At 47.2% G+C, this 11,935-nt stretch overlaps 1 protein-coding gene and 1 long non-coding RNA gene across 2 annotated transcripts in view; one reads left to right on the top strand and one right to left on the bottom strand.

Moving 5' to 3' along the window:
• Window positions 1-11,935, top strand: part of LOC135814335 (uncharacterized) — a 167,749-nt gene that overhangs the window by 51,517 nt on the left and 104,297 nt on the right. The window lies entirely within an intron of this gene.
• LOC135814327 (uncharacterized) lies at window positions 1,525-11,575 on the bottom strand. The gene is made up of 12 exons (XM_065327433.1): window positions 11,062-11,575; window positions 10,505-10,737; window positions 9,059-9,132; window positions 7,880-8,547; window positions 7,520-7,588; window positions 6,774-7,055; window positions 5,900-5,983; window positions 5,357-5,514; window positions 4,550-4,662; window positions 4,069-4,128; window positions 2,925-2,977; window positions 1,525-2,421 (listed from the first exon to the last, which is right to left on the bottom strand). The coding sequence occupies exons 1-12, from the start codon at window positions 11,251-11,253 to the stop codon at window positions 2,053-2,055; spliced, it is 2,355 nt and encodes a 784-aa protein (XP_065183505.1). The 5' UTR covers window positions 11,254-11,575; the 3' UTR covers window positions 1,525-2,052.

Below are 11,935 nucleotides of genomic sequence, written 5' to 3'. Positions count from 1 at the left end.
TTTTTGTGTGCCGGTGCATGCCGATAAGCATGTTTCAGAATGTTTCCAGGCACTAGGCCTGAATACTGGCTTTTGTTTTTAGTGGATAAAAAGGGAAGGACAAAAAATCATGGTAAGAGTTACGACTGTAACTGTCCACCAACGTGACCTGATAACCAGGTCATACACAATCAGCGAGTGCGACAACTAACTTGATGGCACAAAACTGACAAGGAGTACAATGTAGTGAGACATTCAACGTCCTGACAAACTTCTCTGAGGCGCAAACCAACAATTAACCTTCCAACTTGGAAGGCTCAGGTTAGGAAAGGACCAAGAGGGGAAGGAAACCGCAATGAAGAAGAGCACAAGCTACTTTGCATGGAAGCAAAGAATGACATCAGCGTATGCCCGGCGGGCCGGCGGGCTCACCCCCCAGCAACTTACTTCCCCATGTCTAACCCCAAGACGAAGTGAATACTGTGGTGAATCAGTGTAGTGTACAATGTAGCAGTAGTCGTACTTGGCCGAAGAGAGTTACTGGATGATGACGAAACTAGTAAGACATTCCGGTCTCACTACAACCAAAAGTACATGACTCTTGCTACAACTCGACGAAAAGCAAGCTACAACAGACTAACCAAATAAATTGGAAGGCCCAAGTTTATGTAATAAACATAGGAAGGAGAAGCTAAGCGAAGACGAAATGCCAACATCCAACTGAACTCCACGTAATAGTGGCTATGAATTGATGTAAATAGAATAGACTACAATAATTAGTAACAAGTTTTGCCATTTTGTTGCATTCGCTGACTGTATATGATCTTAATCTGGTTACGTTGGTGGACAGCTACTGAAGTAATCAATACTAATAATCACAACGCATACCATTATTGTCCTTCTCCTTTTTATCCATATTTAAATGGCTCAACATCCGAGTTCAACTAATTACTTTGTTTTATAAGTATAATTAAATGATATACTGGTCCTTTCCCATGATTGTTACAAATATGTTATATAAAGTCACTTGGGTAAGCCCGAAGCATACCGAAATCGGGCCACATCCAGACCATCTTTTCTTGGAGAAGACCTGGACGTTGGGTAAAGTACTCCCCACGCAGTTCCTTCAATCAGGTAGTGTTTGGCAAAAGTGGGGATGAACTCCAAAGGAGTGGCCAAGCTCAAACAGACAAAATTCACGCTTGTCGACATATAGCTCTCTCTCTCTCCCTCCCTCCCTCCCTGAGCCTCCCTCCCTGAGCCTCCCTGAGCCTCCCTCCCTCCCTCTCAGGGCCCTCTCTCTCTCTCTCTCTCTCTCTCTCCCTCCCCCCCTCTCTCTCTCTCTCTCTCTCTCTCTCTCTCTCTCACACACACACACACACACACACACACACACACACACACACACACACACACACACACATACACACACACACAGACAGACAGACACACACACACACACAGGGTGAACATTCCCATGTGTATGCACCGCACGCACACAACACACATGTAAAACAAATTATGGCAATACAGATGTAGTGCTGACGCACAATGTGTGCCATAGGAAGACCCAATGGCAGCCACGCTAATTGACCGCAGCAGTGCATGTTCTTGACTCGATGATCTGACACAGAATACTAGTAGTACACTGTGAGACACAGAGGACAAAACAAAACCATGTCCACGGACTGAGTAGACACTGTAGGAGAGATATTTTCGTTAGAAGATCTGCTTCATGGTGACGATGACACCAAGACTTAGTAGCAATAACCATCCTGAAACTCAATTCACTAGACATTCTGAATTATACACAGTGCAAGGAGGCAAGACACAATGACCCGTCTCCATTCAGCCTTCCGGCTTAGTATGTTGACCGCTGCAAAGTCTAGTGCACCATCAGAAATGCATCATTGCTTCCAAGCTCGCACAACAAGACGAAGGTAGAGCTATATACGTGTGTGCCATAACTCGTGGCCAATAGACGGTGACTAGACACTCAAGGTCCAAACACCTCAGTCATGTCGCTCTATTTGACGGGCTTGCTATACAGAGCCAGGCTTCGGCAATTGAAGTTCAAGACGATGTTGGGGGCTTCGCTTGTGGCAAGATGTCTTTGCGCATGGAATCCATCAGCATTCTGAACTCTTCCGGGTTGCTGGGTTCTGTGGCATGCCTGCTACCACTTGAGGGTCGCCCCAATGGACGTTGGTGTCCGTGTTGTCGGCTTCTGCGACTGCTCAGCAGACCGGTCACAGGGTCGTGCAGAGAGGATTTTCTGTGCATGCTAGTACCGGCTGACTCGCCAGTGTACGCTGCCGGGGATCGGGCGTGTTGCCCGCTAGCAGCCGGCGCGAGCAGCAGGGACTCAGTCAGTAGGGGAGGTGTGCGCAATTGTGTTGATTCTACAGGTGGTGTTGCTCCAGCAGCAGCAGCTCTGTCCAGCTGTAACAACAACAACAACAACAACAACAACAACAACACGATCTCTTATTGACCACTGGCTTTCGTGAGAATAAAGATTTGAAACACTATGGTTAAGTTTCTACTTTGAGTAATCATAATATAACTTCAGCAATTCCATTCTGGCTTGGCCCGTTTTAAATTTCCAGATTACCGAAGTTCCTCATTTTGAGCATACATGTTGAATTGTACTCTAAATATACCGTCAGCATCAGCCTCCGGTTGCCCTATTTTGTAGGCAAAGTGTTCTTTAATGCCAAGTCACGTTCTTGGAACCATGCACCATGTGTACAGGGGAAGGCCCCTGTGATTCATGTAGTGAACACAAACATGTGAAACCTTTGCTCAGGGACGCAAGAATCAGATGTTATTAAAAGATTGACTGGCAGACGAGGTAGCTACGGTGATACTGGTGGGATACTGGCTTGACACTGGTGTGACAACACTGGCTGGGGACCCCAGTACTATGTTGCTAAACTACTCACCATTGCATTCTCTTCACTGGCATTCTGTTGCACAATGTTCTTCTCATTGGCATCTGGTAACAGACACACACACACGCACGCACGTACGCATGCACACATGCACGCACACACGCACACACACACACACACACACACACACACACACACACGCACACACACACCATTTGACCATTTGACGACCATCGCCAGAGGCGATGATAGCGATGCTATAGCAGATGTCATAGCAACTTGTGCTGGGATTGCACCATTCAACAGCTTGCAACGCTGAAGAATTGACCGCCACTATTCAGCCTGGTCTACACCAAACAGCTATGAAGTAGCCTCAAAGTGACAGATGTGAGTACAATATTCGAGCAGTAAACATGCAAGTGTCCATTTTCTGGGACAGCTGAGCACATAATTATTGTGATGCATCTTGCCAAGTACTGTATGTACATGTACAGTACGTATCGGTTATAGCGTGGTCGTGTAAAAGAATATACTGCCTACAAGAATGAACTCTCATGTTTTCATAATCATAACATGGATTTCATGTGCACATTTATTCTTACGAGCAATTTTATCGTACAGTAGAATATATCGGTCCTAAGAATGGACTTTGTGTAGCGAAACATGCCAGATCAGTACAAAGTATATCGCCTGTAGTAATAACATCCGTCCAAAGCAGTTCTGATCTGACTCGCGTTGGGTTGTAGTGCTGCAGGTTCAACTATTGTGGTCATGTAACTCATGTTGCATAGCCACATGGTAAGCCTATGTGACTGTGACCAGCCGCATGCACAGTAGCACTACCTTGTATATACGATGATCTTCCTGCCTCTGCGCACATGCACATGATATGTCACACTTGATTTATCGTGTGTGAGAAATATCGGAAATAAGAATAGAAAGTCGTTTTTCAAACACCCACGCTATAACCGATACCTACTGTACTAGCAACTTAGCAATCATTGCCAATCAAACTAATTACTTCCAAACCAGGCACATCAGAGGTTTTCCGTCTGTGTTACATCATGCACTCAATACTTACAACTACAACACATCTTCTTGAAAGTAGAGCATTTGCAATTTAAGCCACAAAACAAACTATGCAGTCGTCAGCATCAATAATACAGGCACCGACATGGCCGTATTGAAAACTTACCAGGCACATTCTCTGTGTTCTCCGTGTTGCCACTAGTTTTCTCAGAGTTAGGTGGAAATTCTTCACAGCCGCCAATCATACAGATGATTCGGAAGTCAGTCAATCAAAGAGCATGTGTGAGGCAGAGGGGAGAAAGAGGGGGGGGGAATAGTAAAATGTATAGTTAGTATATTACACAGACAGAAAGAATTGTTCAATGGCCTCAGAGAATTGGAACTGCCCATGCATCTATGTTTTTCTGCAGTAGATGAAGGGATAACCGATAACTGAGACCTCAGTACAGGATTAGTAGAGTGTAATAATGCCCCTCCCAATATAATTATGACTTATCCGGCCACATGATCAGCAATGAAACAGACTGTGAATAGGTGATTGCAGAGAGCATGACGTGTGTACTGGTAATCTGAGGACGTGTCCAAGTGGAATGCTACATGCCATGTTAAGAGCAGGGCTTGCGCCGTGGGAGCTGTTTTACACTCACCATCAGCTTGTCTCCACTTGTTGCGTCGCTCGGCAGAAGTCTGCTGGTCTCTATAAACTAGCCTCCATATGTGTTGGGCACCGAGGCAAAGTGATATTTGTAGCAATACCTTCCTGCAGTGCGGGGTACAACAGCATATAAAGTACTTCCTCCGGAAACAAAAAAAACTTCGGGACATTTCTTTGACCTGCTAATAGAGAGATACTGTTCTCAAGAAATTTGGTTCAGTGCATGGAACAAAAAAACTTCAAGACAATAAGTGCATAAACCTTTTGAAGAATGCATGCTATTCCTAACTGAAAAGACGTTATGAAGAATCCTGGAAGGAGAGATAAAGACTGGCCCTGCTGTGTAAAACAGAGCACCGATAGTATATATAGTGGAAACATGCTTACCACATAGGATCAAGAGTATATAACCCCCAAGAGTGTGCAACTCTGCATATGGGGTCTCCGGCGGCGAAAACTCGCATCATGTGTCTCAGGTACGTGCGTACTACGTACAAACGAACGATAGCGTGCGCGCAATCTGAATATCTGCCATGATCATGCTGGGGGATTTGCGTACCTGCAGTGAGTTTCTGTCAGAGAGTGTTTTTTTATACTCCGCTGCTCGCTAAAAAGGGGCTGGAAACGTACAACTGCCACACTGCACCACGTGATGTGAGTTTTCGCCGTCGGCGTACACCATAGAAAGGGTATCAGGAGTTGCACACTCTTGGGGGGTTATATACTCTTGATAGGATCATAATCAAAAAGGACGAGAAGCGTGATTTTTGGTATTCTGATTTACAAGCTCGACTCTCACCTCTGATCATCTGGCATTCCTCCCTTAATGATCAATGACAAGGGCCTTTCATGAAATGTGTCTCCAGGTCGCAGCCAGGGAAACTCCTTGCCTAGCTGGAGTGCAAAGACTGCTTTCTTGCACAGCGGGTTCATGACAATGTTGGGGCAAATGTATGGCTGCCAGGGAAGGAGGGGAACATGCATCGTACACACACACACACACACACACACACACACACACACACACACACACACACACACACACACACACACACAATGCCGGGGTATCATCTCCTGTACGAACAAGTACAACAGTTTTAAAAGCGATCTCCACCAATCCCGGTGACTGCGCTGCAGTGGCTTACGCCAGACTTGGTTGATTATGACTCGGCTCTGGACTCTGTGTTTTGTACAAAACACAGAGCCATCTGTTATCTACACGCAAACATATTGCCATAAGCCACGACTCACGAGCATAAACACATGCATGCCGTGTGACATGCGTACCAAAGCCACTATCAGATATGGAAAGATTCCACTGCTCAAGGTCTCCAAGCCTTACCTTGATTTGACGTAGGACCCGTGCCAAGGGACTAGACGTGAGATCCTGAATATAGATGTCATATATCCAGTCTTCCTGTGGACCCTGATGGCATTCACACAGTGCAGGCAAAGTAGCAGAACACTCTCAGACACAATGCTGTGGCCTGGTCACGGTGCCGCCAGCCTCCAGCTGCGGCATCATAAATTCGGCACAGATGGCTCAGCGTAGAATATGCACAGAAAGCCAGGAACACCAGTGTCAGGGACTAGCAGTGCCTGTTTTGCTGAGCAAACACTGTGCCAGTATCTGCAGCACAGAGTGCACGCTGTGATGAAGGTATGAAGGAGCATTTCAGTTTATCACGAACAGAAATTCACCTACGCAGCTTTCTCATTCAGTCCACAGCTGCAAGCTGTTGAATGGTGCAATCCCAGCACAAGTTGCTATGGCTTCTGCTATAGCATCGCTATCATCGCCTCTGGTGATGGGCGTCAAATGGTCAAATGATGGGTGTGTGTGTGTTGGGGGGGGGGGGTGCGTGCGTGTGTGTGTGTGTTGTGCACATGTGTGTGTTTGTGCACATGTGTGTGTGTGTGTGTCTATGTGTGTGTGCGTGCGTTTGCATGTGTGTGTTTGTGCACATGTGTGTGTGTGTGTGTCTATGTGTGTGTGCGTGCGTTTGCATGTGTGTGTGTGCGTGCTGAGGTGCAGTGAATGTATCGGATTAACATAATTATACAACGGCAGATGTTGCTTGAACCACCATCCATGAGATGATGGATGGATGGTTGGGAGCTTCCGGTTACTGAATGTCTAACTTTCCATGCATGTATTCCAGCTCCGTCAAGGAAGGGCCGTCTGTATATCATCATACGTATACCAGGATGCTTACTACATATTGCTCTCGTGTTCCCACACGAAACCAAATGCAAAGCAGGCCTGATGTCTCTGTGCGCTCTGCGGCATATACAAGATCATCTCCCTCGGCCTGGTAATGTTCTTCGGCGTGTTGGATCACATGCTCCCAGTCCGAGTCCGAGGGATGGGCGCTTCCACTGTACCAGTTGCGCTCGTCACGTTTCGGCCGGAGGACTTCACGGTCGAAGGTCAGGCAGGTCTGGAAGTCGTAGGTGACTGGGATGGCCATACCCGTAGGGTCGTACACCAGTTTTGTCTGAGTGCACAACATGAATATTCAAGATCATAGAAGAAACAGGTACATGTATAACACGAGCAAGAATGAGTACAGCGAGGCTCTGGATATGTAAGAAATTACTAAGAATGCAGCGAGTGAACCGGATATCTGGGTCACCCGATAACTGTGTCATATCGTTAATGATTGCCCAAACGAATACCTCTTCCCAGGTGAAACTACGTGCAAGTTGAGGGATGGGGGGGGGGGGCAATACAATCTCAAGGAATTGCTTAGTATGTACAGAGTATATCTACTTAGGAGTAGTAGCATATCTACTTAGGAGTAGTAGTATATCTACTTAGGAGTAGTAGTATATCTACTTAGGAGTACCCTCTCACTCGTGTCTGTGAGCCTAGCATCGATTTAGCAATGCACAGTGTTCTTACACGATATCATGTGGCACCGCAACCCATTTAGCAAGCACCGGTGGCTTCATTCCTTACCCTCTTCTCTTTCCGTTGTATCGGAAGGCTAATCTCTCCATCGTAAACATAGTTCTTACGGCTACCCACCTGTAGCCAGATCGCACAAGGCAGACCACCGCGCACATAAGTATGTTACAGTATGTCACAGTACTACATGTACAGTAGTACACTAACACAAGTAAAAAGAGAGCATAGAATTGGGATGACATGGAAATGTAATATAACCTGCAAGCCTGCACCGGTATGTGCAAAGGGGTGCTGGGCGGTTGGGAGATGGAAGAGAGGTACATACCACTGTGGTTTGGGCTATCGTTGGGTCGTAGCTAGCTCTTGTACAGAGTGTGAGGCTGGAGAAATCAAGGGTCAGAGGTACATTACCTGCAGCTCCTGCATCATTTCATCCCAGGTGAGCGGAGGATACTTGGCACGTTTCTCTTTGTAGCCATTGAGCTCTCCTCGCAGTTTATTGCGGAATTTGGCCATATCGCTACGCACTTCTTTCTTAGTCCTGTAGTCCACTGGTGGCTTGTAATGGCCGTACTCTGTTTTTTCTATCTCCGGTCGGTTGATGTTGCCAATCCGAATACCAGGGTAGCCCAACACACCAGCGGCGTACGGGGTCATTCCGCAGCGCTTGAAGAGATAGTCTTGCTTGGCCAGCGCCGAGGTAAACGCCACTATCTGACTCTTGGACCACGCCGCTCGGTCTATACCCCACTCTGGCTGCACCGTGGACTGTTTTTGCCGGCTGCCGGCACTCGACCTGTGAGATCTGTTTCCACTCTTCTTGGCTTGCAGACCTTGACCGGCTGAGTGACTTAAATCAGGTCGCTGACTAGTAGCATTTTCTTTGCGGGTGCTGCCAGCAGCAGCATTGCCCCTGTCATTACCAGGACTAGTCTCATCAAGGTTATCATCCACGCTCCCGATGTTGTGGGCCTTGCGAAAACGATCGATCTGATCTAGGCGGCCATCGTGTTTCATTCTGGCCACGTACTTCTCTGGATTGCGACATGGCAGGACAATGGGCCTTGGGTGGTGTTGACCTGCAACACCAGTGCACGAGTACAGAGAGAAGTATAGAAAACCGTCGATCAGTGACCAATCACAACAACATACATGTACGATTCACCATGGATGACATGATGTCATTGCCAGAAAACAATGATTTCACAGTCATCCTTGAACACAGAAAAACACAGTTTGTGCCCTTGATGCCTTGTTTTGTCACAGTACTCTGTCCCACACCAGAAAATACTCGCCGTTGTCCCTATGCTGCTGCACCAAGGTCATCCTAATCTCTAGATCGTCGCCGTCATTCATCGGTGTATTGATATTTCACAGCCATAATCCCCACACCGACACGTTGCCCAACACAGGACCATCTGCAGATCGCTACCATGCCAACATACACTTTACATTGATGAAGACAGGGCTATAATCATTGACAAGTATCCGATTGGAGCTCTTCGTAACTGAAAACTAGTTGTTGATAAAACCACTGCATTCACTACCTAGCAATGCCGGTTTGTAGTGGACACATTAATCATATAATACCTCTAGTTCGTTTGTTGGGTACAGGCTGATGGCCCAGTGCCTTATCTTGCTCTTCAGTAGCCGCCGGTGCGGTCCTAATGGATTTTTCACAAAGTACAACAAACACGTCAACCAAGGTAGTTATCAGGTATTCACAGTGGTAAGCAAGACATCGTGGGCAAGCAGCTGAGTAACTTTCCAGTATGCTTCTCTGTGAACAACAGGCTTGGAAATGTCCCTTTTCCTTTTCTACATGGCTGTGGGATTGGTATAATGATTAATGCGGGTAATACTGACAGGCTCTTAGAACCGGCCTGGTCAGAGGGTAGTGTATACTATTGTACCCCTCCCTTGCCACCAACAACAACTTTGTCATATAAGCTGAGGCAGCACATTCGCTTGCGTAACTTTGGATGTTATACGTGAGGTCAAGCTTGGAAAACTGGCCCACCCGTGCCCAACCACACACACAACAAGCTGATGGCATGCACAGTCGTGAGCACAAAGCCTGATCTGATTTGCGCCGGTGGAGCGGTGATCAAATAATTTATGGTGATCAGGACCACTGGAGAGAATTTATGATTGGTTCGGCCATACCTTACAGTCCATTCACAAAAAAGATGGGCCCTGGCTCTGGCGAGCTCCCGTATTAGGCGATTTTTCAAGATTTTATCGTACACAGTGCATGCAGTGCTGCGAAATTTGAAATTTGAAAAAGGGTTCAAAAAGGGTACCTGAACTGGGGTTCGAACCGTACAATGCACTGTTGCAGGCAGGGTCAAACGGCCTGGATTTTGATGGATTTTCCCAATTCAGTGCTCTTGGGGCAAAACCTGGCCGAAATCCTATTCTTGCTATGGCTTGCTTTTTGGGCAAATAGACTTCAGAAACATAATTGGAAGAGGATTCCATAGGGGATTGCAGAAAAAAATTCTAAAAAAACTCAACGTTTGACCCATTTATGGCCAAAAGCTAGAAGTCCATCTTTTTCTGAATGGACTATAGTCTTTCAGTATTTGTGCGTATGATATGGCAGCGGCAAATAATAATTATGACTTCCTTAGCAGTGTACACGTGTTCAGTAGTGGTCAAAAAGTTGGTCTGGTGATGACTTGACCAACCGGACCAGGTCCCGGGCGGGCCTGGTGATGTAGCATGATGAGTGTTGTTGTTGTTGTTGTTGTTGTTGTTGTTGTTGTTGTTGTTGTTGTTGTTGTTGTTGTTGCTGTTGCTGTTGCTGTTGCTGTTGCTGTTGCTGTTGCTGTTGCTGTTGCTGTTGCTGTTGCTGTTGCTGTTGCTGTTGCTGTTGTTGTTGTTGTTGTTGTTGTTGTTGTTGTTGTTGTTGTTGTTGTTGTTGTTGTTGTTGTTGTTGTTGTTGTTGTTGTTGTTGTTGTTGTTGTTGTTGTTGTGCTTTTATTTATAGTCGTTCGAGTGTGGTGGAGATTCATAGACAGATCACCACCATACCTGATTTGGTGTGTTGATTCCTTGGCATGACTGGCATTCTGTTCAACGTCTTCTTGTTTTGTTTGCTGCTGCTGCTGTTGCTGCTGTTGTTGTTGAACCTGAGCAGGAGCTGTTTTGACAGACTGTCTACCAGCGGCATTGTGCAATGGTCGTGCTCTTCCACCCGTCAGCCCTCGCCGCAACAGTGTTGTTGTGGCTGGCTGTTGTCTTCGGCCATTGCTCAGCCCTGCCGTCTGCAGAACATTTAAAACAACGACACTCGTGACAATCGTTCAGATGTTTCAATGCTTGCAGTATAACTTGAAAGACGTTTACAGAATGCCTTCTCCCAGACTCCATGCATCACATGCATGTGGGCACCTAACACTTCAGACTCCCATCCAGACAAGGTGACATAGTCATTGTAGTTGTACAATGTACTGTGGATACGCCAATCTCGTCATGTATACAATGATTATAGGGGTATCATTTTTTCCCAACATCGTTATCAGTCGTGTTTGTGGGAGAGCAATATCCTCTAACAGTAACACAGCGCTACTGGCGGCGGAGCGACTTACCGTCTTCGCTCTTGCTGTGCTTTCTGCTACTGGTGCCAGTGGTGTGGCTGATTTGCCCACGACCTTCATGTCGGACCAAGCAGGCGGCAGCTGTACATTACCCGACACACCACCGTTGTGATTGAACACGACTCGTCGATCATTTGATGGCTTCCGCGTGGCCCAGGTGTTCTTGGATCTGTTGACCGGCATGTTGATTGTTCGTGACGCGGAAGCTGCCGCTTGGTCCGTAAATTGACGGACGGAACAGTGGAGTCTGTCGACACGCGCGTTGAGATCGAGCGGAGGGTGAGGGTGACGATTCCTCTTCGGTACAGTAGTCCCGACTACCACTGTACCAGGACTCTGTCACCAGGTCACTGGGCCATGGGGACGATGGGGTGAGTCGGATTTCGATCTTGGACTTGGAGCAACGCCAGTCTTTACCGACCGATGATAGACCAGGCCGGGAGACTACAGTTTGTCCGTTCTTCGGCATTTGCGACGCTCCCACCATGCCGTGTACCAGTGTGTACGTGTGCAGGTGTGTTATGTGCTTTTGTGCGCGTGCGTGTGTGCTTGCGTAGATCTCCGCGCTCCGTCTGCTTACCGTTTGCCGCTGGTCGACCAGCTAGATACGTATACAATCATGTACATGTAGTATGCCCTTGCCGGCCATGCCCATGCCCGGGCCATGGTCTAGACACTGAGTCTGAGTCAGAGCCATACCAAGAACTCAGTTCTGAAGAAGACGAAGAGTAACCCCAGACCTGGCCGGGGTTCTCTTGCTCATTGTACAGTGTTGTAGATCCAGCAGCAGCCACCGACCGTGTTCGCTTGGTTTGGGTAGGGTGGTTGGACCGCGTACCGCGTTTGGGTCAACCCAGGGTGCAAC

Source organism: Sycon ciliatum, chromosome 4 (genome assembly GCF_964019385.1).
Source record: "Sycon ciliatum chromosome 4, ocSycCili1.1, whole genome shotgun sequence".
Lineage (NCBI taxonomy): Eukaryota > Metazoa > Porifera > Calcarea > Leucosolenida > Sycettidae > Sycon > Sycon ciliatum.
This window is presented reverse-complemented; position numbering and strand designations above follow the sequence as displayed.